Here is a 27,264-nt window from a genome sequence, read left to right as displayed (position 1 = left end):
CTAAATAAAAATGTGTAATACTGCTGTTTACGCTTAACGTAAAATATCTGCAAAAGACGGACATCTGTACTCATATTCCAATCATTTTTGAAGTACACAACGTTTACGTTAAGTAAATATTTTCAAACCAATAAGTATTGAAGTGTCATTTTTCCCTTTACATTATAAAGATTATCAGGTATTCATATCCGTAGTTTCTTAAATATATCACGAAATCGCTGTGAAAATCTTCTAATCGCGTTCATCAATTTGTTGGGACTCGAGCTCAATCTAAATATAAACAAGCAACACAAAATTTTAAAACAGAAAGCAGCGCAGTTGAAATGGCAAATTTGTGATAACCGGAATTTAACGTCTACTACAAAATCCTATTCTATTTTCTTACGCTGTTGCCACAAGTCAAAAGTCAAAAAGTTCTTTGTTGCCACGAGGCGGAAAGGATGATCATTTACTTGGTTTCAAGGCTCATCTCCACCAGGTGGGTAATGTCATTCTTTTTAATGCTCCGTTCGTTATAGGATCGTTCATTCTTTTGATCCGTTCATTCAATCCGTTCATTAGAACGACTTCGTCCATTTAAAAAAGTCAAAGGCGATTTCTCTGCACGACATACTCACGTATATATGAAATGTTTCATTAGATCAGTAATATTCTTTGAAGGAAAGATAACAAAAGTGATCTAAAAGTATGAAATGTCCGTGAAAACGAATCGGAAAAACTAAATAACAAATGTATCAGCAGCTCTGCCGGAGTACCGGATGTATAACTTAATATAAAAAAAAAGATTCTCCTTATATATAAGAAAGTTTCAAAATTATTCCACAGTACCGATGAGAACAGAAAAAAAAAAAAAAAACGCAACTTTTTAAAGTAGGGGAAAAAGTTGGACAGCAATAATGCTTATTAAAAATCTCTGGATATTAAATGTTGGAGTTAAAAACTCGCACATGAATGTAACTTTAAAAAAGAATTCTGATTTTACTAAAAAATGTGATTTTAGTGCGTCAATACAATTTTCCAAATTGCTCATCGTTCAAAAGAATGTTCGTACATTTTTTAAGTGAACGAACGGATCCGTTCATTTTAAGGATTCGTTCTTTTTGACCTGTTCATTCACGAACGACACATCCCTAGTTCTTTGAGTTTTCACGTCTTTCTTATCATCTCATCAAAAACAACCCTGTTGTAAAAATTTCCCCGCCAAGAAAACCTTTAACTTTTCCGCACAAAAAAGAAAACCTGCATCCTAAACCCAAAAACCCTCAGCCATAAAAAGTTATGATATCTAGTTTACCCGCCAAGTATCTGCCAAACTATCATCCTCCCTCTTCTCCTTTTTCATCACAGCTACTTCCATTAGAACCTCCTCCCACCTTCAACTCCTCAGAAATATGGATAGATCTTTTAAATTATTTATCTTGTTTGGCGGGAAGCTTTTTGCTCACCAAGCAACCACTTCACTTTGAAAAGCTTCCCGCCAAACAAGATAGCCCATGATGTCCCTGGGGTTGAATTTTTGTATATGTACTCAATGCCCCCCCCCCAAGAATATGTGTACAAAAAATCATTACCGTAGCCCCCCGGGGGGCTGTGATAGAACCGCGGGAAGGTACAATTTGGGGGGTAAAAACGAGGGGGGAAGGGAAGGGGGGGTCAAATGGCCCAAAAGGCACATCAGTAGGGCACAAGGAATGTGTGTGCGAAATTTCAGCTCGATTTCTTTTTTCGTCTGGGCTGTAGCCCTGTCAAAGAAAGCGAAAACTTTTTGGAACAGCAATTTTATAACTTTAATACCTCCTCCCCCTGATGGTCTAGGAGATTGTATTTTGGTTTACGGTGTCAGGGGCCACTAAAAATTGAGTGTACCAAAAATCAACTCCGGGGGTCTTCATGAGGCTGAGATACAGAGGGGTGAAAAACCCAAAAAACCCCAATTCGTTCTGTCGCGTAATCTTGTTCTTGGTCGCTTTATTTTCTTTCGTCTTTGGCGGTGGATTTGCTTCTGTTGGCTGCTGACGTTTGGTTTCCTCGGCGGGGCGGGACGCTCCCGCGTCCCGTGATATGTGTTAACTGCATAAAATTTGATCACATGCTGAGAGCAGATGACGGTTTGTCGAAAACGCTATATATCTGTATTATGTTATAGGATTATCCCGTAGTATTCTTTAGGACTCAGTACAGTTTTTTGGTTTATCTGTTCTCTCTGTCTTATGCAAAATATGAACTAATGCTTTTTTTTGCATCCATCCCTTTTTACTGTAATTTATATTTGCAAATGATTATAGTTAGTTCTATGCAAATTTGTACATATTTTGTCTGCATCATTCGATAAATTGTGCTTCAGTTTAATCTACCTAATTCAATATGAAATATTGTGAACTATTGCCAGGTATTTGTGTTGTACCGAGGTGCCTGTTCTCCCAACAGCAATGGCGCACCTCCCCCCCCCAGTTGGGCATGCCTGTAGTTTAACAAGTTATGAAAAAAAAACTGCAACTTCTTGTAGAAGGGTGTTGACTCTTGGTTCTCAGTCGTTTTATTACCAATGTGCTGCTCTAAAAGTCACCAACTATTTAAATAAATAAAGAATAGGGCGGATCATTACTTTTACCAATCAGAATGGTCATGACGTAATAATTACACAGAGGGTTTTACTTAAATATATTTTAGTAATTATTTTACCATTCATTATTTCTTTTAATGTAGAGCTACATTCGAGTTATCTTAAGGGGTCTAAGGACCTTTAACCTTCAAAATTTTCGAATTACGGAAAAAATATGTGTCATGCATAATTTAATTCTGAACCATTTGATACCTTATTTACTACCATACGCAAAAAACTTTTAAAGTTATCGAAAAAATGCGTAAACTTTCCCCATAGAGATTTATGTTAATGCCTATTATTCTCAGGTGCTGGTTTCTCGTTTTGCGTGAGGGATATCTCAAAAAGTTTCTTTTATATTTCCGTAAAACTCTTCATGCATGTTTGTCTGGTTTATTTTTATGATCTGAACCTAAATTTTAACTAAAAATAAAAGTTAATTTAATATATATATATATATATATATATATATATATATATATATCTATATATATATTCGCCCAAAATTTTGTAAAATTTTGATATTAACTTATAAAATTTCAAATAAATAAATAAATAAATAAATAATTTTAAAAAAATAAATAGATTTAGGTTCAGATCGTAACCAGACAAACATGCATCAAAAGTTTTACGAAAATATATAAAAAACTTCTTGAAATATCATGCACACAAAACGAGAAACCGGCACCTGAGAAAAAGGGGCTTAAACAGCTGCTGTTAACATAAATCTCTATGAGAGAAGGTTACGCATTTTTACGATAATTTTAAAAGTTTTTTGCGAATGGTAATAAATAAAGTATCAAATTGTACAGAATTAAATTATGTATAACATATATTTTTTCCAGAAAGTCGAAAATTTTGAAAGTTAAAGGTCCTTACACCTATTAAATTAATCGATCTCCATGCAGGAGTTACCCAATAATAGTTAAGCCCTACGCATTGTACTCGTTACAATAAATTAATATGCACTCTACAATTAGATTTATTGTAGAGTGATTAGATTTGTAGTGTGTTTAGATTTTTTTTGTTGAAAAGACGTAATATGAACTCTGCGAGGACAAAATATTTCTAAAATCTCAATTACACAACTTATCACTCATAATGATTTTTTCAGCCTCTCTTTTTAAAAATATTCGACGGAGCCGGCGTTCAGGCAAAATTCGCCAAGTTTAAAGCTTTGCGACATAGTCAATGTAAACAATCTAACGCCATGAAATATTGCAAAAATCGTTTTACAAACAAGTTTATTCATGTAATTTTTAAACTGTATAATTGACTCTCATCATTAAATAACCAACTGTTAAGTCTAATTCATTACAATGACTCTTCCTGTTTTTTTTTTTTTTTTTTCTTTTTTACTGGATGAGTTCTTTTCAGTTTGCCGACTATATTTACTTACAGGCCTGTCGTTTAGGGAGTCAGAGAAGGGTCAATTGATCCCTGATTTCTCCGAAAAGTTAATGTTTTTATATGAACGTGAGAGTGTTTTTTGTTGTTTGCGACTATATTTACTTACAGGCCTGTCATTTAGGGGAGTCAGGGAAGGGTCAATTGATCCCTAGAATCTTCGAAAAGTTAATGTTTTTACATAAACATGAGAGTGTTTTTTGTTGTTTTCTGATGAAATTTGCATTGAGTACATACCCTTTGCTCCCCAACCCTTTCTTTAAAAATTTCAAATGACGGGCATGCTTACGCATTTATGAACACGGAGCTGAGTGTAAAGTTTCTTTTTTTATTACAGATTTCAAATGTTGCTGCATGGGTTTTAGCGTTCGTTTTTATGTGTTCAGCTTTATTTGGCGTCCATCCTTGGAATAGTGGGACTGGAGCTACAGGCGTTGTGCCTACAGTTCTTTATGCTAGCCTGGCAAGGATAGCATGGACACTAAGTATCGCCTGGATGACTGTAGCGTGCACCAAAGGCTGTGGAGGTAAGCATCGCAAAAATTCAAGAAGCAGATATTTTGTTTCGTTCCTTAAAAAAGAAAAAAAAATAGGTTGCCATGGAAGTATAATCTCTTCATTGTTTTTGTGCTTACTACCAAAACTCCTTAATTTTTCAAAGATAAAAATATTAGTTTATGCTTTAAATATACTGGTACGAGTCCAGCCACTTCAAGAAATTCTTTAAATGACGACACAGTTCTTGAGAAAACAGGAGATTTATTTACAACTATGTAAAAAAAAATATCGTTAGCAACGGCTTAAATAGCCACAGCAATTAGGCAAATATCAATTAACACCGTAAACTCAACGGTCACACACATATTTACATCAAAGTACGCAAAAACACAGCGCAAAGGCTAATACACGCTTTCCTGAACAACGACTAAAACGAGACTAACTTTGATGACTCCACATGGCTATTTATAACTCTCGAAAGAGAGTTCTCAAACATTCCACGTGAGTCCCGAAATTTCGTTTCATTTTCTTTTTTTTATTAATTCACAAATCTTATTCTTCAGAAATGGAGGGACCATATACTTCCTTTGAATGTAAGGGGGTTGTATATTCATTACAAGAAACAATTTACAGGTTACATTACTAAGATAATTTTAGATGAAACATAATGGTATAAAAGCCAAATTTAGCCTGATTACAACAAATTAATCATAAAAATAATGACTATTTACAGAATTTGCAACAATACCTTTTCAGCACAAATGTGGCAGTTGTTTTTGCCCTTTCGTCCAGAATTTTAAGAATCTGCTACGTAGCCTTGTGTTTTCACTAGAAAATAATGTCTAGTCTTATCTTTTCAAAATTAAGTGGTAGATATTAATTGAATTTAAAGGTACAGTTCAGAGGCGTAGGAACTTTGTAGAAGTAGGGGGAGCTGGGACACAGTATAAGAAGTGTCTGGAATCTAAGGGGCAGAAGCAGAGGCGCAACCAGAAAATAATTTTTTTAGGGGGGGGAGGAGGGAGGCTTTTAAACGTTTTCCCCCATAAAAAATTGACTTCGAAGCTTCCATCTCTTATTGAATATTGTATATATACAATTGTTTATGGAGAGAATGAGGTGATTAAACTTCTGGTTTTGAAAAGGAGTAGGTTAGTACTCGAAGATGAGCCGGAAAATTTTCAAAATTCTTGTTCTAAAATCGAACTTATAGGTGATCTTTGATAATGTTAAGGGGAGAAAAGGTTCGAATACCCTCCCTGAAAAAATTTCGAAGTTAATGTCTTAAAACGCGATTATATACCATACTAGCTGCGTTGCCCGGCTTTGCCCGGTCTACCTTGAAAACAACCATTGTGTCAAGTGAAGTATTTTCAATAACCAGGATTAAATGAAAGAAAAAAAAAACATCATGCAAAATTTCCCCGCCAAACAATGACGACAGATACTAAAATACTTTTAAGAAATTAAAATAAAATGTGAAAGATGTACTTAAAAGGCGTAACCATGGAAACACAAAATAAAATAAGTTTATTTCCATCTTTCTCATTTTCAATTCTTAAACAATGGATTCAAAAAGCGTTACCGTGGAAACGCAAAATAAAATGGCTAAAAACTTGAATTAGAGAAGAGATTTTTGAACTTCATTTACTTCGCTTGTAACTTTTTTTCTAATGGAGATTGAGGGTTAAACTTTCGACCTTAGGTCGAGTTAGATCTGGAGTAAAACAAGCAGCTCTATCCAATGGAGTCAAAACGAAAACTGTGGGACAATTCCTTCACTTTTTATTGACAGATTTAATGAAGAAAGTAGTGCCTAAATTTCAACAAAGCCTAAAAAAATTCGAGCTAAAAACGCAAATAACTCCCGCCGTAATTAAGTTAGAGCGTTGAAACAAATTACGTAGAACGAAGAAAATTTTATTCTTTCCAACGATATATAATATTACTATTTGCGAGTAATTTTTCACCCTTATATTCGGGAATTTATGTGAAAATTGGGCCTAAATTGGGATAAAAAAAGAACTATTCATCGAATTATTTTCGAACTGGTCTGCAAACCTTCTCAGGACTTAAAGGAACAAACTGAAAATTTCAGCGCAATCGGCCGGGTAGTTCTCGAGTTTTGCGAGTTCAAACAAACAGACGCTTTTTGGAGACTTCATTTTATACTATGTAGAGATTTGTTGCCTTTAGTGAAAGTATGACTCGAAGGATTGTCCTCGATCGATTTTTCGAACGATTTACATCTCCGTCCCAATATTTCGAATTGGAAGTCCTAAAAACGTAATTGCAGACAACCTTCAATGATGGCAGGGGAAAAGGCTGTACTAGGGCTCTACTCTGGAAATTTTTCAAAATTGAAGTCCTAATAGAGAGCGTTTTTCAATGATGTAATCAGAAAAGGTTCAGAGGTTTCTTCTTTTTATTTTTTTTCGAAATTGTAGTTGCTGAAAAACGCGACTGTGGATCATATTTGTTGGCGTTAGGGGTCCAGCAATTTTTTTGAAATTGAAGTCCCAAAAACGGAATATTACATAATCTCCCATGTTGTTGGAGGGCAAGGCATTCAAAGGGCTCTCTTCCGGAAATTTTCTGGGAATTGAGCCTTGAAAACAAAATTCGAGGCGTTCTGTAATAATTTTGGAGGAAAGGGGAGGCTTCGACAGCGTAGCATTTAGAAGAGTTTCTTATTTTCTGAGAACTAGAAAAGGGGAATAGATGAAACAGGAGGGCGGAAAAACAGAACGTTGGACCTGTGTTAAAATGAATTGTTCACTACATATTATATTGTTCAGATAAATTTTTAGTTTAAAGTCTTTGAGTCTTTGATAGAAACTATAAAATATTGTTGGTTTTTTTTCTGCAATAATAGATGAAAGGTAACAATTTTGGCATAAAAATATATCTGTAAGTGATAAAAAAAAATCGTAATTTTGAGAAAGCAAAAAAAATTAATTTGAATTTTGACATCTGGAATTCAAATTATGTTTTTCGCAATCACGAGTGTGTGTGTGTGTGTGTATGTAGGCGTGTGTGTTTGTGTCTGTGTGCAGGTATGAGTGTGTGGGTAGTTGTGTGTATGAGTGTTTGTGGTGGTGGGGGGGGGGATGTGTACGTGTGTGTAGGAATATGTGTTTGTGTCTGTGTGCAGGCATGAGTGTGTGTATGAGTGTGGGGGTAGTTGTGTGTAGGTGTGTGTGTATATGTCCGTATGTATCCGTGTGTGTGTATGTGTTTGTGTATGTGTGTAGGTGTATGTATGTGTGTGTATGTGTTTGTTTGTACGTGCGTATATGTATGCGTGTAAGTGTAGGATATTGACGCTAGCTACAGATGGTTTTCGCTAGAGGAGCAGCATCGTGAGGCCGGTCGACGGTGGTGCTGCAGAGGGTGCTGGCGGGAAAATAAAATGATAACACATCAAAACAGTCAAATGAAAGCAATAAGCAATCGTTATTGCTCAAAAAACAAGAATATCTGTAACTTCGTAAAGTATAATCTGAGGGGTCAGATAACTTAAAATGAGATACAGTGGCTCCCAAAAGTGTTCGTACACCTTGAAATTTTGTAGTAAAATCAAAATAACGCGAAACTGAATTCGAATATGAAGTCCATTTTTTTCACACCATTCCTATGCCATTCTGAATAAAACCCAGTAGTTTTTTTTTTTCCAAAATATTGCCAGATTTTATTTTTGAAATTTGTCAAAAGACGAAGGGTCAGAGCAAAAAATACGCCACAAAAGTAATCGCACACTGAAATATTTTCGAATAAATTCATGATTAAAATTATCATAAGTTGTTTTTTTATTATTTTTGCATTGTGATGACACACTAAAGTCATTTGGCTTAAATTTTTTGTTTATTTATGCCCTAATATTCTGCTTATTATTTTTAAATGGCAGCTATGCGCATAAACCAAAAACACAATTCGAAATTTGATGTTTTTTCTCTCTCAATAGCCGTAAATTGGTTTGAAATGTCTTTAAATTAGTTAATTTATACCATTCTATAGTGAAGTACCATTCTATAGTTGATAAAATGCTTTAAAGACAAGAATCGGATCGAAAACATGGTAAGAAAATGTCAAATGCAAAGTTAACAAAGCGTGATCGGAAATTTACAGTTAAAAAATGATGAAAAATACACCTTTGAGTGATGAAACATTTTCTGCAGAATTGAATGAAACATTTTCGTTTAATTTTCCTCTACAATTATTCACCAAGTTCTCTGATTACCTGGATTAAATGGGACCTCTTCCTGCAGAAATTTTCTTGTTCGTGCGAAAAACAGAAAGCTTACGTTTTCCGCCGTAAAATTCAATGATAAATAAGCTCAAAACATTTTGGAACAACGTCTTACTTAAAAATAAAAATAAATTCAACATTTTGGGTTAAATTGTAGCATAATTGTAAATAGAAAAAAAAAAAAAAAGAGAAATTAAATCTAAAGAACTTAGTTGGGATCAATTAATCAGGACGATGAAGGTGTTCTTGTGTGAGGGTGCAGGACTTGGAAGTTTGAAATTTTTCGATGAATCATGCTGTCCAGTGAAATATTTTTAAAAACAATTTTAAATTATTAGCCCAAAATTTGGCAATCGGAAATAACTTCGTTTTTTTCAATCAAGATAACGATAAGAAGCACACGTTTGCGTTTGGTGCCTCAAATATTGTCATTAAGCTTAGAAATATCTCCTCAATCGCCAGATTTAAACTTAATAGAACATATTTGGAGATATCTGGTGGATATATTACGAAAATACACTATTGAAACGGAAAACGAATTAGAAACAGTAAGACTCGAAGTGCGGCTGAACACTTACTCAGAAATTGTTAAAAAAAAAAAAAAAGAAAGAAAGAAAGAAAACAATGAAATCTATTCCCAAACGTTTAAAAGCTGTTGCTGATACTGCATGATATTCTACTAAATAATAACTCAGTAAAAAGTTAGATTATTTACTAGTTTTTTGACATTTTTTCAAAGTGTAGGAAGACTTTTGTGAGATCAAGTTTCTGGCACTTTTTGATTATTGATTTCTTAAAAATCAAGTTTTATTATGTTATCAACAATTTTCATGTAGTTTTGTTAAAAAATAAATCATAGATCTTATAATTAAATACCCGTTCCAAAATATTAATTTTAACGAATCGATAATGGCGTATTTCATTGAAAATCGTAAGTGTACGAATACTTTTTGGAGCCACTGTAAGTTGTTGGAAAGTTGAAATTATTTGAACAAGTTCAACATTATTTGAACAAGTACAAACAACCTTAGTAACCTTTTTTCAGTTATGTCTGGAGCACCTTCCATGTTATTCATATTTAAATGCCAAACTGGCTCATTATTATCTCTTTTTGTGATCACTGGACTAATGGCGAATCCGGGGGGGGGGGGGAGGCAGCTATGAAACTGCAACCACCCCCATACCAGAAATAAATTCTTTCACCCTCTGTCTATGCATCTTAATGTTAAAAATATATATATATATAATTTCCTACATCTATTCTATCTTTATGAATTAATTTGTTTTCGCTTTTCTTAAGGTTGGTACACAAATTTGCAATTGTAACAGGAGTGTTAGTTTTCCGAAATTTCCCTTCAAATTTCTGAACTTTTTCCCTACCTGTTCCAAATATTTATACATTTACTCACTGAAAGAAGGAAAAGAGAAAAAAGTGTAGCTATAAATGCTACTTGTTTTTCTTTCTTTCTCTCTCTTTAATTTTCGTGTTTGATATCAATTCTTAAAATTTTTTCTTCTTTCTCGCTGTTTTTCACTATTTGTTTAACATCTTTCAGCTTTTCTTTCTTCTATTTCATTTACATCACCTTGTCAGCGTAATTGTTTTGCATCCTTAACAAGAATTGAAAATTTTGCTTTCAAATTGCATAACAAATACGTCTAAGACGAAAGAAAAAACTTTGAATATACATTTGAAATTTAGAATTTTAACACTGAATACCAAATTTTAGATAATTTCAAATGTAACTCAGAAAGATTCATTAGTCATTAACACCCCTAGATAGCAGATAATGATACAGAACACTTTCGTTTACATCGATAAACTTTGGTAATGACAAGGAGATCTCAGCAAGAATTTTAACTACCTCAGCCGCCCCCAGAACAAAATTCTGGATTCGCCACCACATTGGACAAAAAAGCCGCATGCAAAACTAATAAGAATATGAACTGGACTGCAATGCCGCTCTCGAAAGTCGAAGCACGAGCTCAAGGTGGGGAGCAAATCCATATTGTTACTGGTACTGATTTTCACAGGACGCGGGGTAGAGCCCACTTTTCCGCATTTCTGGAATCAAGAGATGTTTTAACAGTAAAAAAAGGGTGAAGGTGAATTCAAGTGCACTGACCACTCCGTCTGCCCCCTGCTTTTGTTGCTTATTGGGTGGAAATTCCGAAATTCCTAGAAAAGGCACATCACATTTTTGAAATCAGGTTTGAGTAAATCAATGTATGGCAATAAGCTGCAGTGCTAGAATTTTCCGGGGGAGCTGAGCCGGTTTGAAATATTCCAGGGGGAGCTCAAGCTCCCCCAGCTCCCCCGGTTCCGACGCCTATGGTACAGTTATAAGCGCCACATCCTTTCTCCTTTGCTATTTGACCTAATATAGTACGAACTTGCAACTTAACCTGCTTGTGACGTAATTGGGCGATTCGCGCCATTCAAGTTTAAACAACACATGTTGCGATATCGTGAATTGCAACTGAACTCAGCAGCCAGTAGCCAAGGAATACGTAAAATGCACCATAAACCTTAGAAAATGAGATTATTATCATAAGCTGAAAATCAGTTGAAAATGTATTTTGCTGGAAATGCTCGCTCGCTGTCGCTAACTGCCGATCTTAGCGCTTTGTGTTATACTTCCATAAGCACTTTAGAATTAATTTTATTGTCTTTTAGAACTCGTAACTTAAATTTCACTATTAATAAATATAACTTAAATTTCACTACTACTTCACTATTTCTGATAAATGTTACTTTGTAAATTTATTTTATGTAAGATTTTTTTTTCTTTTTTTCGCGTTTATAAGATTTAATTTCAATTTCAGGCTTCCTGACTTCCGTTCTTCGCTGGAAAGCATTGATTCCTCTAAGTCGCTTAACTTTTCTGGTGTACATGGTCCATCCCTTCATTCAGCACATTCTATATTCAAATCTTCGGGAAGGAATTCAAGCTAAGAATCATTTAGCGGTAAGTCTCTCATTATTAAGATCGTAGGGGAGACTGTTGTACCTTGACAATGGTGTACCTTGCGCCATGCACTATAATCAGCTAGCGCTTTTACCTAGTGAGGAATCACGGTACTATGTCAGCCATGACAGTCCTACACCTGCCAGAGGAGGAATCACTGTACTATGTCAGCCATGACAGTCTCTCCACCTGCCAGAGTGAGTTGTTAGTAGAAACTCCAGCTTTTATGTGGACAGTGATTGTTTCGTGATTTGTGCAAACAAAAGTAAATAATTCCAGTGTTACTTAAATGAAATTGGACTTTAAAGACTAGTGTTGCCCAACTGATTGAACATTATATCTATTGCCTATTTCTCGGTAAGTGTATTCAACATTTAGTCTTACGTAGCTTTTAGGTTAAGGTAGCCACTTTTGTATAAACATGCACCCTTGTCTACCTTGAAACTAAGCACCTTGAACCACTGGATCAAGGAACAATAGGTTGTAGTGATTTTTTTTTTTTTTTTTTTTTAAGGTAAAATTTCATCATGCCTCGAAGTAAAACTGAAATCAAGAGGAATCCAGTAGATGTTGAGGCATTGCAAAATGCTATTGAAGCAGTAAGAAGTAATGATCCTGACAAAAAAATGACTTTTAGAGAGGCCGAAAAAGTATTCAAAATGAGCAGGTCAACCATTACTAGGCATTTAAGAAAGTTGAATGAAAGTGGGTCCAATTAACTTGAATAACTGCGTAGCATTGTTTACTCGGGCTCGGTTACGCGAGTGGTTCAAGCTACAACAACAACAATAGCAATCTAATGATCCTGTAATTTTCAAGCACAAAAATATTTGAATTTTTATTCAGTTTTTAATACATTAATGGTTAATTTCACAGAAAACGCTTTTAAGGGACACTTTTGAATTTTACTCTAAGCATACAAGTTACAACAACATGGCGATCGTTCTTACTTGTAATGTTTTCCTTAAGCTGTTGCCACTCACAGAAACATAAACAGTTTATAGATTATTTATCGACTGGAGTGACGTTCGGCTGCAACAGTTCCACATAGTTAATATTCATATTATTTATAAGATTCCACGTAACTCTCCTGCTTTGATCACTTTGGCAATGTTTTTATTGTTATTGGTCCTCATTTATAATTAATTTAATAACGCAAATGATTATTTTCTAGGTATTTCTATGCATCGGTTTCATTACAGTAAGTTACGTCTTTGCTGCAATTTTGTGCTTGTTATTGGAAGCGCCAATCATCAACATAGGGAAACTTATTCTGGAAGTGAAAGAATCCTTGAAGAAGAAAAAGAAACTGCATTCCAGACCGATCCTGAAAAATGACGTGAATGCTTTAGATATTGTATGCAGCAACGGAGATAAATTTAATTTGACCTCAAATGGTCATAATGGATTGGAGAATCACTGCAAGGTGAAGGAAAAGGACATTGAATGTCAACTAGGCGAACTTATTTCTTCAAACCACAAAGGTGAAGAGGAATTTATCTGTCATCTTTGAGGTTCGAACTGCAAGTTGCAGGAAAAGGACATTGACTGTCAACTAGGCGAACTTATTTCTTCAAACCACAAAGGTGAAGAGGAATTTATCTGTCATCTTTAAGGTTCGAACTGCAAGTTGCAGGAAAAGGACGTTGAATGTCAACAAGGTGAACTTATTTCTTCAAACCACAAAGGTAAAGAGGAATTTATCTGTTATCTTTGAGGTTCGAACTGCAAGTTGCAGGACTAGGACGTTGAATGTCAACAAGGTGAATTTATTTCTTCAAACCCCAAAGGTGAAGAGGAATTTATCTGTTATCTTTGAGGTTCACACTGCAAGTTGCAGGAAAAGGACGTCGAATGTCAACAAGGAGAACTTATTTCTTCAAACCACAAAGGTGAAGAGGAATTTATCTATCATCTTTGAGGTTCACACCTGAAAAAAAGGAATCCTTAATAAACTGTCATGGAGTCAGGCGTCCTGTTTGGTGGTGTTCCAATCAAGTCGAAGTGATGTTCAGGTCCTGATAAAAGTTGGTGCCAATCTTTCAGTCTTAAGAAAATCATTTCAACATTTTCAAAGTAGTTCTTGTGTAATAGAAAATCAATGAAGCCTCAGGTTCCCAAAGCGGCACCCTGAGGTACCGCAGAAAAAGGAGTGGGGTGCCGAGTAGTGTCCATGTTATCAACAAATACGAAATTCATAGAGATGGACTAAAGTGCCATGAGAAAACTCTAATTCTTCAAAAGGTGCCAAAAGTTTGGGAACCATTGAACTAAACCACGCCTAGTATATACAGACCGACGCATCAACTTAAATTTTTCCATTTTGGATCGGATTTTTCATTGTTGCGGAGCTAGAGTTACCAGAGCAATGTTTCGGGTTTCTGGCAAATTGGAAAAAATAATATTTTATTTAACAAACAATTAACGTGACGCTAATAAAATTGTTTACAATGAAAAATCGCCAAACCCGATAACTTGCCAGAAAAGATAACCACTCAAACACGTGCTCCTATGCAAAATGGCTGTTCCAAAGCTGATGCCTCGGCTCGGATATATAGGAGCCTTAACCATACCTTTTTTATTGTACCCTGATCTTACTAAAATACATATTGAAATTATTACTAGGTGAAATGTGCTAAAAAACAAAGAAAAAAAGGAAGATAGAGAAATTTAACCTATCTAAAAAGTTAAATTCCATGGATGTGTGGGACCTAGCACTAATCAGTCTCTGTATGAATTCTGAAGATTAACAATGGAACGAAGGATAATCCGTAGGGTAAATGCTCGGTAGTCCTGTTTGGTGGTTTTCCTCCTTTTTCATAAGTCACAGCTTGGTTCTTAATTGCGCATTTAATTGCTTGTAGTTAATTGTTATCTGACTAACTGCTACAAGGCTATAGAAGTAAATTATGAAAGAAATTCATTTAAATTAAAAAGAAAAATATGTGTTTTTTTTTAAATGTTAAATAAAATAATAAGGATTTGGGAGTTAGTAATTTGAGTTTTAAAAAGAAAATGTTTTTAGTAATGAAATTAAAGAAAGAAAACACATTATGTTATTATGAATGGCAAAATGAGTTAATGCATTCTTTTTTAACTTCAAGTCATAAAATTCAATAAAATAATTTTATGATATGCATTAATTTTTGCTTAATTTCTGAATTCGAAAACCGATGCTGTTTGATTTGGGATTTATCACATAAAAATATTCAAAAGTTGTATATCGAGCTAAATGTTAACTTTTAACAAAATTAGAATTTAAGTAGAAAATTAACCATTTGTAAGGTATTGCTGTGAAACTGGTATGTAGTCTTCAATTTACAAACAAGTGCCAAAAGATTCATTCAAAAAATACACTCACACGCACACGTTACCTTTTCATTACATTTCATACGGATAATTGTAAGAAATATCAACTGCCAATGTGCTCAAAAAATGATCAAATTTTTAGACAGGATTTATTACTCTTTTTTTTTTTTTTGTCTATTAAATGGAATGAGAAAAATCGTGCATATATTTAAGGAAGTAAATATTTAAAAAAAAGTCCTGTTTATAGTTTTGAAATTGTATGTTGATTGTATTTGTATGATTTTATAATACTTCATTTTATGTTTGTGTGTATATAATAAATTTAAAAAAAAATGGATATGAGTCTTCTTTTTCACTAAACATTTTAAGTGCAGTTCAAAATTCTTCTGTGCAACTGTAAAAAATAAAATAAAATAAAATAAAAATTAAAATAAAAAAAAATCATTTAACACAGATAATTTAAATATTTTATGTTATAGCATAAATGTTTACACTGCACATGTTTTTTCTAGACGCATTTGTACTTTTGATTACACCTGATAAGGTAACCTCAAATCTGCAATTTATTTGGTTTTGAAAGTTACAGATATTTTTAAAATGGTATTTGCACTTTAGTAATTTTTTTCTGCATTTACAAGTTTGTAAAAAGTCTTTCGGTCTCCATATACATAGGTATTTAATTTAGCACCATCGGCTGCTCATGCTGCTATTCAACAATAACTACCACTGAGTTGTCTGATAGGAGGTAGCATCATTTTTTCTAAGAGGGCCTGATACTATGTCGATAAACAAAGCGCATTTCTTCCGAATAAAGTCTACATCTCTTTTCAGGAAAAAGGAATATGAAATCAATTCTTTTTGTATTGCCTAGAAGATTTGTCTAAGAGTTTGCTTTCTTCAGCTGCGTTTTTGGAGAAGGCCCAATCACATGCTAGACCAGCGGTTCCTAAAATTTTTAGGCAGCGGAAACCTTAGTGCTTTGCTTTTACCTCAAGGAACCATATCATTGTTTATGACTTAAAGACAAAATGTTAATGATATGGGAATGAAATGATAATGATGAAAATCATTCGAGTGCTTTCTTCTGCATAGAAGAAACAATTAATCATATGAAAATTTTCGTATTTTAAGATTGATGCATTTTAAGGAATGCTGAACGCTGAACATGTTTTGACCATTTTTAGAAACTATCTGTTATTTGATTGTGTTTGCATGTATTTGACTGATTGATTGCGGGTTTTCCAATTCAAAACGTGATGCTGGACTTGATCAAAAATTGGCATACATATGCACCCCATGTGAACTGGTAATTATTAGTTTTGGCGCCAATCTCTTCAGAAGGTGGCACATCTGAATGATTTCCATTGTTAGTCTGACTGCTTTATTTGAAATAGTAATACAAGTATTTCCATAAAAATTGGTGCTTGTATGCACCAGAATGGGAGAGAAACCGATAAGTTTTTGTCTTCATTCATTTCCAAGGGGTGTCAGAACAAAAATCTTGCTTTTTTCTCGAAAAATAATGTAAGAATTCAAACAAAACAAGAGGGAACCTCAACTGAAACATTTGTGGATTAGTTTTGAGTCGACTTTGGCATCGACTGATTGCTCAAGGAAGGGAGGTGCATCAAATGCTTTTGTCGTCTTATAAGAAGAGGTAACTTTGTTCTTGAATGAAAATAGAGACTTTGTTCAGTTTACCAAAAATATAGTCAACAGATAGGCTGATTATATCAACCGAAATCATGCAAAACATTGAAAACTGCTAGATATTGTTGTCTTTTGCTCCAGCTGAAAAACCTTCAGTTCATCTGTAAGCACATACACTCTTTCAAAAGTTTGTTTTAGCTAGCCAGCGTATTTCGTACGGAAAAGTATGGATTTGTGATGAATACTCCTTCAAAAGTCTTGCTCAATAGTGTTATTTGGTAGCAGTGAGACTAGAAAAAATTAACTACTTCTGAAGCTTCATCTAAAACTTTCTTTAAGTCAAGCGATGCTTCTTTTATACTGCCATAACAGTGATACAGGTAGTTATCAAAATACTGGAAACACCCGTGAATAAAAGTGAAAGTTTTGAATGTGCTTCGTACGTAATAAAAAATAAAACTAAACACCTGTTTTTTTTTTAAATAAATACCAATGTGCATATTTTGGTAATATATGGTCGCTTAATTGAAGTTTTGGAAGTCTTGGATTTTTTTCAAGCGCGTGAAATATCTGACCTCTCAAATTTTAAAAGAGGCCAAATTGTTGGAGCGCGTCTAACTGAAGCAAGTGCAACTGAAATATCTCAACTTTTTGTTGTTTCTAGAGGTACAGTATCTGAAGTCATGACAGCATACACACAGCGCGGTAAGACAAGCTCGGCAAAGTAAAATAGTGGACGGAAACAGAAGCTCAGTAAAGGGGCATTCCAAGGTATTTTTGACATTTATGTAGAGTCCGTAACGTGACCTTTTTTGCCATAACTTTTTAGTTTACTGTTTGATTAGCATATTATTTTATTTTGACCATTTCCTACCAACACACCAGCTCAAATTAAAATAATTTGCAAATCAAACGGTAAATTAAAAAGTTATGGCAAAAAAGGTCACGTTACGGACTCTACATAATGTCAAAAATACCGTGGAATGCCCCTAAAAGAAACCGGCGGGTATTGAAGAGGATTGTAATGTCTAAAAAACGAACACAATAGCAGCAAAGGTGACCACAGAACTCAATCACCATCTGGATTCACCAGTGTGAGTGATTAGAGTCGAAGGGCACTTTAATCAATAGAACATTTATGGAAGAGTAGCGATTCCCAACACAATCGTCACAGAGTGTTTCCATTATTTTGATAATTACCTGTACAATGACACTGCTTCAATTTAGAGCAGCTCTTTTCTTTATCCCTGAAAGTTTCTCTTTTTCTGAAATTATTGTGGAAAATAATAAATTTATGCGACTCGTGGCGAATCCCTTCTTATCCTTCGGTGGAACCCAAGGGATACACTTTGGGAATCGCTGTGCTAGACCATTCAAGTCTGCTTGACTAAACTTGTGGGGATGGGAGTTAATGAAATCTCGCAGGGTTGCCAACTGCTCCGCATTTCGCGGAGTGGCTCCAAAAAAAATGGCGAAACTCCGCAGCTCCTCAAAGAAGTTTTTTGCTCCACACATCCCGCCCAACGCTTTCAAGCTCAAATTTTGCTATTTTATCATAACAAATATAAAAATATGGGAAATTAAAGATGCTTATACTCAAAGATTGAAATAGTGTTTAAAGCAATTTTATTAATTTAAAAATAATTCTTTTTATACTAGTACTTAAAATGATTATTAAAGCTATAAAATATTTTAGGAAAGTGGTTTTAGTTATTTTAATTGATTTTTATACAAAATTCGGAACTGCTCCGCAAAATTTTAAATTGCTCCTCATAGTCAGCACAAATGCTCCTCAAAATGCTTCTCCTAGGTTGGCAACCCTGAATCTCGCAATCAGAAGATGAGGAAACTGCAGAAGTAAAAGCAACCAATCCTGAGAGATTTATATCATGAACACACATTTTCTTCTCTTTCTTAGTGTCTTTACGTTTTCACGAGAGAAAAAATATTTTCTTAGTGTCTTTACGTTTTCACGAGAGAAAAAATATTTTCTTAGTGTCTACGTTTTCACGAGAGAAAAAATATTTTCTTAGTGTCTTTACGTTTTCACGAGAGAAAAAAAATTTTCTTACTGTCTTTACGTTTTCACGAGAGAAAAAATATTTTCTTAGTGTCTTTACGTTTTCACGAGAGAAAAAATATTTTCTTCGTGTCTTTACGTTTTCACGAGAGAAAAAATATTTTCTTCGTGTCTTTACGTTTTCACGAGAGAAAAAATATTTTCTTAGTGTCTTTACGTTTTCACGAGAGAAAAAATATTTTCTTAGTGTCTTTACGTTTTCACGAGAGAAAAAAAATTTTCTTACTGTCTTTACGTTTTCACGAGAGAAAAAATATTTTCTTAGTGTCTTTACGTTTTCACGAGAGAAAAAATATTTTCTTCGTGTCTTTACGTTTTCACGAGAGAAAAAATATTTTCTTCGTGTCTTTACGTTTTCACGAGAGAAAAAATATTTTCTTAGTGTCTTTACGTTTTCACGAGAAAAAATATTTTCTTAGTGTCTTTACGTTTTCACGAGAGAAAAAATATTTTCTTAGTGTCTTTACGTTTTCACGAGAGAAAAAATATTTTCTTAGTGTCTTTACGTTTTCACGAGAGAAAAAATATTAAACTCAGGAATTGGCAGTCATTATTGGAAGTGTGAAATCAGTCAAATAGCGAATGTAATATTAAGATACGAGAAGTTCTATTTACCGATTTTTCTTTCAACATCTTTCGTTAATCATGCAAAAACCTTCGTCACTGTGCGGATCTATGTTTTCCTGCTAAACCAGAGAAGTTCCAAATGTAAAAAACTTTTGTTCGAATGAATTTTTAAAACTTTCACTGGCGATCATTTTATAAAATTGAATAAAAACTGTATCTTGTTGAGCGAAATCAAATGAAGATTTGAAATCAACAATGTAACAATAACTAAAGTCTGTTAAAGAAAAAATCTCATGCAGCAGAAAATAAATAAAATATTACTTCCGCGTTCTGCGAAAAGTGATGCTGAAACAATCAAAATCTGGGTCAGTTTTATGTTTCAGTCATATTTCTGACATCTATCTTTTTAAAGCATTCAACTCATCATAAATTAAATACTCCCCTCCCCCAAGACATCAGAGTTGCATTTTTAACTTGTGGTACCCGCACGGCTTTGCCCGTAGTAGAAAATTAAAAGGTCATTTGGTTCACCTGTATATTAACAAATAATGGATCATGAATTTCTTGTTAATTTGCTATGTTAAATGGCTCGCCCATTTTACGGTTTCACGTCATGATGATTTTGTAATTTACTATTCCACGTTGTGATAATTTGCTCGGGAAAATGTTTTTAAAATTGGAATAGAAAAAGAACAAAATAGAATTTTGGAAAAATCGCTTCAAGGTGCACATCCTTATGCTACAAACTAACTTTGTGCCAAATTTCATGAAAATCGGCCTAACGGTCTTGGCGCTTTGCGCGTCACAGAGATCCTGATAGACAGACAGAGATCCATACAGAGAGACTTTCAGGTTTATCATTAGTAAAGATTAAGTTTTAACCAGGACTACGGAGTCGGTGGAAAAACATGCTCCGACTCCGACTGCTCGAATTTGAAATATCCTTTACAAACATGAATAGTACCATTTCATTTCAAATCAGGCAGGTAGCTTTCAAGTGTTGCATGACCACCACAGATGCTTGAAAAGAAATGAAAAAGAGAAAGAAAAGAAACGGGGACGGGGGGGGGGGGACAGCTGTGAGAACTAGTAGACATGTAAAATGTTCCAAAAGAATTCGGAGACATTATGGTATTTCTCTTTTAGCCTTTTGAAATTTAACACAAAATGAACCATAATAGTTCGAGGAAAAAAAAAAAAAAACCGTATAGCGTTTAGAGGCATAGGCCCTTTTTTTGACACCAAATCTCGCCCGATTCCGACTCTTCCTGAGCCGCGGGTTCAACATTTTTCGTACGTGAAAAAAGTTTTAGTGCTGCCATCTATACAAAGACATAGTTAACAAATGTCATAATACAATTTTTTAGATTTTGTATTATAATATATATATTTTGCCGTAAAATTCTTGCACAGTATAACAATCACAATTAATTCTTGAGACAAGAAGTTTACGAATTCTTTGACAATTTTTAATGTAGTTTAGCGGCTTTTTAATACGTACTTGGCGGATCTTGCTGCATTTGAAATGGGACTTCGGTTTTTATAGTCCAATTTATTTGGTAAAAGTTTTACATTCTAATACCCTTTTAGAATGACTTTGCAGCCCATATTTTTGTAAACTCACCATAATTGTGTTCAAAATGTGTTTATGCCAACCTCAAAATAGTTCATACAAGCGAAAAGAAAATTATGTCAATTCACAAACTGAATAATGAAATACTTGGGAGAGTTTTAATAACGTGGAACGATTTAAGTTAGTGAAAAAACTTTTCATTGCTGAAATTACTGTTGCCATTTCTGCTCTTTATTCTTAAACCATACATTTTTTAACGGAATATTTATTGTTTTTTTAATGAGAATATTTGGCGCATTATTTTTCATTTAAAAGTTTTTTTTCCCATTTATTTCGCGTTTCTTAATTTTTTTTTTAAATAGAAGTTCTAGTTTGCTTTCTTGTTTTTTAATTTTTAATTTCAGCGACACTATTTCTGGCAGCCTTTCCAAAGCATTTCGCAACTCCAGAGATCGAATACGCTACCTTGCGGTGGTTAATAAAACTAAAGAAAAAGGTAAAAGATTCCATTCCACGTGTTTTCTTTGGGGTAAATTACATTCTTCAGACAGTTTATGGTGTAATGTAATTTTAGAAGAATAAAAAAGAAAGCTTCTCACAAACACGATGAAAAATTATTGACATTCACTAAGCGTCAAAGCAAGTTGTAATTTACGGCATTTGTTTGTTTTACCTTTTTTATCCACCATAAACTGGCTGCAGTGCCCCCTATAGTTTATTGGAGTTGCGAATTAGGTTCTTTGTTTCGATTAGTTTTCTGAAACACTTTGAATATAAACCGAGTTTTGTAGGTTATCATAATTTCCCCGAATAGAATTTTCTAAGCACAACTGAATTACACGACTTTTGTCATGCTCTTCAATGTCAAGTAGAAAGACCATTAGTTTCGACCAAATACCAATTCTTTCACTAATCGGGATGAGCTAAAATAGTACCGTTAGAGTAATGCGATCGCAGCGAGTTTTAAAACTCTTGATACCACAGCCTACCTTTCCAAGTGCTTCCTTAAAATATGAAAACCCGACCAAATATAAAAATTAAGCCACGAAAAATTTCTAAAAGTTCCATTAAAATTTAAAGTGCTCCCCCTCCCCAATAAATGAAAAAAAAATCATTAAATTACATTAACAGTCACAAAAGATTCAGCCAAAACTCCTTTATTTAACGATTTAACGTCTGTCTTACCGAACTCCCACGTTATCGTAGCCCAGCCGGTCTGTATGTGAAACGAGCTCAGATCGTGAAACAATCCGATGCAGTTATGGGGCTGACAAGCGATAGTGAGCAGGGGGCTCTGACACCTAGTATTACTAATATCATACTAGTACCAATTTATTAGGGGGCTACGCACCCAGAGCGCTTCCACTCGCCAATCTCCGTTTGCCACCTGCAGTGGGAACATTGATGATTTTTTGTTTTTTTACCGATGGATGTCCGGTTGCACATCTCTGGTCCCTTAAAGCTTAGAGGGGTAAGACAGAGCGGAATGGCTTCCTCTGGTTGTTCTGCACCTATCGGTGCCAGTATTGACCTGGTAGACATTGCTAGTCCGGAAAAGAAAGGATTACGAACATACCAACAGACCGACGCGTACAGAAATAAATAGTATAGTTTTTTTTTACTTTACGGTTTAAGTGAATGAATTTAACGAATAGCTATTACATTTTTTGCCTAGATCTTTGGAATTTTATAAGCCCTGGGAATTTCATGATTCTAACACAAACCGGTTTTTTTTCTTCTTATTTTCAATGTTCAATTTGAATTACAATTCTGAGTACCACCTAGACAGGGAAAATGCAGAATGTAAAGACACATAAAATTGTTATCATAATAACGAAAATTCTTTTACCCCTATCCAACATCTTGAACCGCATGACCGCTGTAATAGCAGAATCAGTAAAATTAAAATACACGAAAATACGAACCACCACCAGAGTTACACTATGATTAACTAGTATGTTGTGGCTATCACGAAACTTTCTTCTATATGTATATATATATATATATATATATATATATATATATATATATATATATATATATATATATATATATATATATATATATATATATATATATATATATATATTTTTTTTTTTTTTTTTCTTTGATCCCTCCCCATGCTTGACGAGGAAGCAATATTCCCAACAAAAACAAAATGACACATGCAAAAACTTGACGACCATCCCAATGTCTGAATTATTGCAAAAGCAAAGCAAAGAGCGAAAATTGAAAGTTATTTTAAAAGCCTTGCTTGAATTAATTACAAATATTTTATTTGTTAACAAACATAAGATGGAAACTGTTAAACATTTTAAATCATTGAGATAATATTTCCGATCATTTCCATGCAATTAAAATCACGAGAAATACGCAGACGACAATCTATTACGATTTATCTTTCTTATTGTTGCATTAATGAAGCTATTTTTATTCGCAAAAAAAATAAATAAAAATAAAAAAAAAATAAATAAATAAAAAAGAAAATTAATTTGAATTCTGAAATTTTGAATCCAAATTATGTTTTTCGCAATCACGAACTGAGACAGGACCCTACTCATTGGAGTAATTGTTTCTAGAAACGGCTCCTGTCCCCCCCCCCCCAGCCTGCCTCTCCTCCTGGGCGGTTACGTGTGCATAGTTGTGTGTGTGCGTAGACCTGTGTGTATGCACGTAGGCGTGTGTGAGTGTATGTGTGTGAAGTCGTGTGTGTGTATGTGTGTGAACGTGCGTGTGTGTAGGACATGGACGCCTCCGACCAGGAGATAGCTCAAAACCGGATAGCTCAAAACCGGAGCAGCTGCGCCGCGCCGCCGGCAGAGGACGGTGGGCGGTGGTGCTGCAAACGTTTCTGGTCCAAGTTGAAAAAGGCACGGACGCCAAAAACGGTCAAATGAGAACAATAAGCAATCGTGATTGCTCAAAAAAAAAAAAAAAAAAAAAAAAATCAACACCTCTTGGAGCGATTGGCGTCAAAATTGAACCAAAGCCTCTTTACATATGGATTCACATATATTCCAAATTTCAACCAGAACGTAGCATTACTTCTTGAGATAGGGCACTCACAATGGAAAAAAGAACGGGTGATTGCGCTACCCCCTTTTTAGCTGTTGACACCAAAATAAAATCAGCTCTTATACCCACTAAGGGCTACTTGCCGATGAATTTTTCTTTCATTCCGTTCATTATTTCTTGAGATACAGCAGTCACAATTGACGACAAAAAACGTTCTATAGCTCAGCCCCCGTTTGAGTTATTGACACCAAAATTGAATCAGCACCTGTTCCTGTTGTTGGCAACATGTGGACCAAATTTTGTTTGATTCCGCCAGTTACTTACTAATAGCAAGCACGCGTAACTCAAAAAACGTCCCATTGCTCCACCCCCCTTGGAGGAATTCGCGCCAAAAACCAATAGGCACAAGCTCGCATAGGGGCACATATGTGTACCATATTTCGGTCGATTTCATGCGGTAGTTTTTGCCGTAGAGCGGCCACAAAAAACTGGTCACACACATACGTGACACACACACACACACACAGACACACACACATACACACACACAGACAGACATTTTCCAAAAATAGCCGAAATGGACTGAGCACACCTCAAAACGTTCGAATCCGTCAAAATTCGAAATTCGAAAATTTGCACGAATCCAATACTTTCTTCTATATATTAGATATAGAAGAAAGTAAAAATCTGAAATAATCATTCACAGCAACTAGTTAAAATAACAAAATGATATAAAGAAATAAAATATGTAATTAAGTGAAAACATTTTGTGACATTTTAAGTATGGACAATTATTTAGTATAGACAGAAAATAATTTTTTAACAATTCAATAATTTATTCTCCAACATTTATTTTGTTCTGTGCTTTTGGTCCTTTGCCCGTTTTTTTTTTTCTCTCATAAGAAAATATCCATATTTCTTAAAAGGAAATTTTGCAAAGTTAAGTCACACAAATTTGCAGTTCTCTAAATTAGTGCAATTTAACGTTGCAATTCTACTTTTCTGCACAAGTACTTATTATATTTTTTTCTTATCCCTATTTTTTTCACAGTTGTGCTCAAGTATCCAGAATTTCGTTATCTCGTCATATTTATTGCATTTCATTTTTTCGACATCAATCAGCATACCTTAAATTCAAAGTTTAGATTTAAAAAAATCAATTAATTGAAACTAAATAGTATTTGTTTTTAGAAGTGACCTTCGAGTACAGTAGTGACCTTCACTGTAATCACTTTTTAAGCATGAAATAGTTTTTTAAAGGGGAGTCAATACCCTAAATACATTCAAAAATTCGATTTTTTGTTTTTTTATGTATTTTGAAACTCTATTTCAATACCTGATACAAACTTCTTGATCGTGTTTACATTAGAAGTAAGTTTAAATTAGCTATAAAAAATGTAAACCAATTTGGATCCTATGATTTTTCCCTTTAAACTGCAATATCTCGAAATGGTATTTTTGAAACTAAATGTTCCTTTTCTCAGAAACTAAATTTTTTTAGGCTTTGAAATTTTTACCAGCTATTCCATACATCTCGTAGATGCATATACTGAAGTAAATTTTTTCTTATATCCAAGAATTTTTTTTTTATAAAACTGATTTTATGTTGCAAAATGGCATTTTTTGGAAAAAAACAGTGCATTGGAATTAAAAAAAAAAATAAGCTTTCTTTCTGCAAAATTTCACTTCAGTATAGAGAAAATAGTCTACTTAAGATACAGAAAAATTTCATAATTGTATCTTTAATAGATTTTCAGAAAAAGGTACATGAACCTGTGCAAATTAACATAAACGGTATAGGGGTACTGACTCCCCTTAAATTTTTTTTTTGAGCAATCACGATTGCTTATTGTTCTCACTTGACTGTTTTGGCGACCTATCATTTTATTTTCCCACCAGCACCCGCTGCCAGCACCACCGTCGCGTCGACGGACCTCACGATGCTGCTCCTCTTGCGATAACCGTCTCCAGGTTGTGTCCATATCCTACACACACACACGCATACACACACTCATGCCTGCGCACAGACACAAACACACACTCCTACACACACACACACATACACGTACACACGCTCATGCCTGCACACAGACACAAACACATATGCCTACGTACACACACATACACGAACGCCTACACACACACACAGCACTGCATACACAATACGCACACACATGCATACATACACACACACGCACCCACACACATGCCCCTACACAAACACACACGCGCATTCATACACACACAGGCTCGTGATTGCGAAAAACATAATTTGAATTCAAAACGCCAAAAATTCAAATTAATCTTTTTTTTTTTTAATTCACAAATTGTGAAGATGAGTCTCAAAGCATAATATTGAATAAAAACATAATGCGCAATTTTATCAAATAAGTCTGTAAACGGTAATATGCAGAAGTAGTAGGGAAAACTCCGCCTTAATCTTACAGAGTCAAAATGTGCGCTTTTAATGTAAAGGAATGATGAACTGCAGTGTTTAATAGCAAAGAAGAAATAAGAAAAGAGGAAAAGCTTTACGAAAAAGCAAAGCAGTGCAGAACGTCCTGCAATTTTTATTGCTTAGGACATTTTTCACATTACAGCAAAGAGTTCCTTTGATCATTTGTGTAAAAGTTGTTTAACAATAATTGCCTAAGAGGATGGACAAAGATTACTTTTACTCCATCAAAACCAATCAGTAGACCAAAAATTTCTCGACCTTTCGGACTAAGATTGCGAAACTCAAAAACCTCTAAGCTTCAATTGATCATCAGGCGTTTCGACATCTTATGTGCGTCAGATGCTTGGGATGACTTAGTCCCTATTGACTTTGAAATTTCCTAACCCATTTTAGTAAGACAGGTAGGTCATTCAACTCGTCTTGTTTCTGATTTTGCAACATTTCAGGAACAAACTGTTTTGTTTCCATTCGAAGACGAAGCTTGTAATTTATTTTTTCATTTCCCTTGTTCTATTTTCTTCGAGGGACGTTTTGTTGAATGCTTGAGTGGTATGAGTGAAGGTGATAAAACTTTTCTTCGCCAATGGGGTCGTTTCCAAAATTTTAAAAGTATTTTTTCCTGAAAGAGCATGTTTAAAAACATAGGATCTGACCATTTTTTGGTACGTCTATTTACGTGTAATATTAAAAAAAAAATTACTTTTATTTTTATGGCTTTTGGCTATGACATCACACATGATAAAATGCCATTCCGTGTTGCCATTCACAGTGCAAAATATTTAATTCGCATCTTTACTCACATGTATTGGCAACGATATGGTTGATAGCAAGCGCAGGACGCAATATTTAATTCACTGCTTGATTATCATAATGTAGAAACGTTGTAG

At 34.4% G+C, this 27,264-nt stretch overlaps 1 protein-coding gene across 1 annotated transcript in view; it reads left to right on the top strand.

Annotated features, from left to right (window-relative positions):
* Nucleotides 1–13,238, top strand: part of LOC129220042 (nose resistant to fluoxetine protein 6-like) — a 52,326-nt gene extending 39,088 nt beyond the window's left edge. Inside the window, exons 13-15 of the mRNA XM_054854379.1 lie at nt 4,347–4,536; nt 11,583–11,725; nt 12,900–13,238. Coding sequence (XP_054710354.1) covers nt 4,347–4,536; nt 11,583–11,725; nt 12,900–13,238 — 672 coding nt within the window. The remainder of the gene's footprint in view (nt 1–4,346; nt 4,537–11,582; nt 11,726–12,899) is intronic.
* Nucleotides 13,239–27,264: the final 14,026 nt, after the last annotated feature.

Source organism: Uloborus diversus, chromosome 1, assembly GCF_026930045.1.
Source record: "Uloborus diversus isolate 005 chromosome 1, Udiv.v.3.1, whole genome shotgun sequence".
Classification (NCBI taxonomy): domain Eukaryota; kingdom Metazoa; phylum Arthropoda; class Arachnida; order Araneae; family Uloboridae; genus Uloborus; species Uloborus diversus.
The sequence above is the reverse complement of the archived record's forward strand: the minus strand, read 5'-3'. Positions and strand labels throughout refer to the sequence as shown.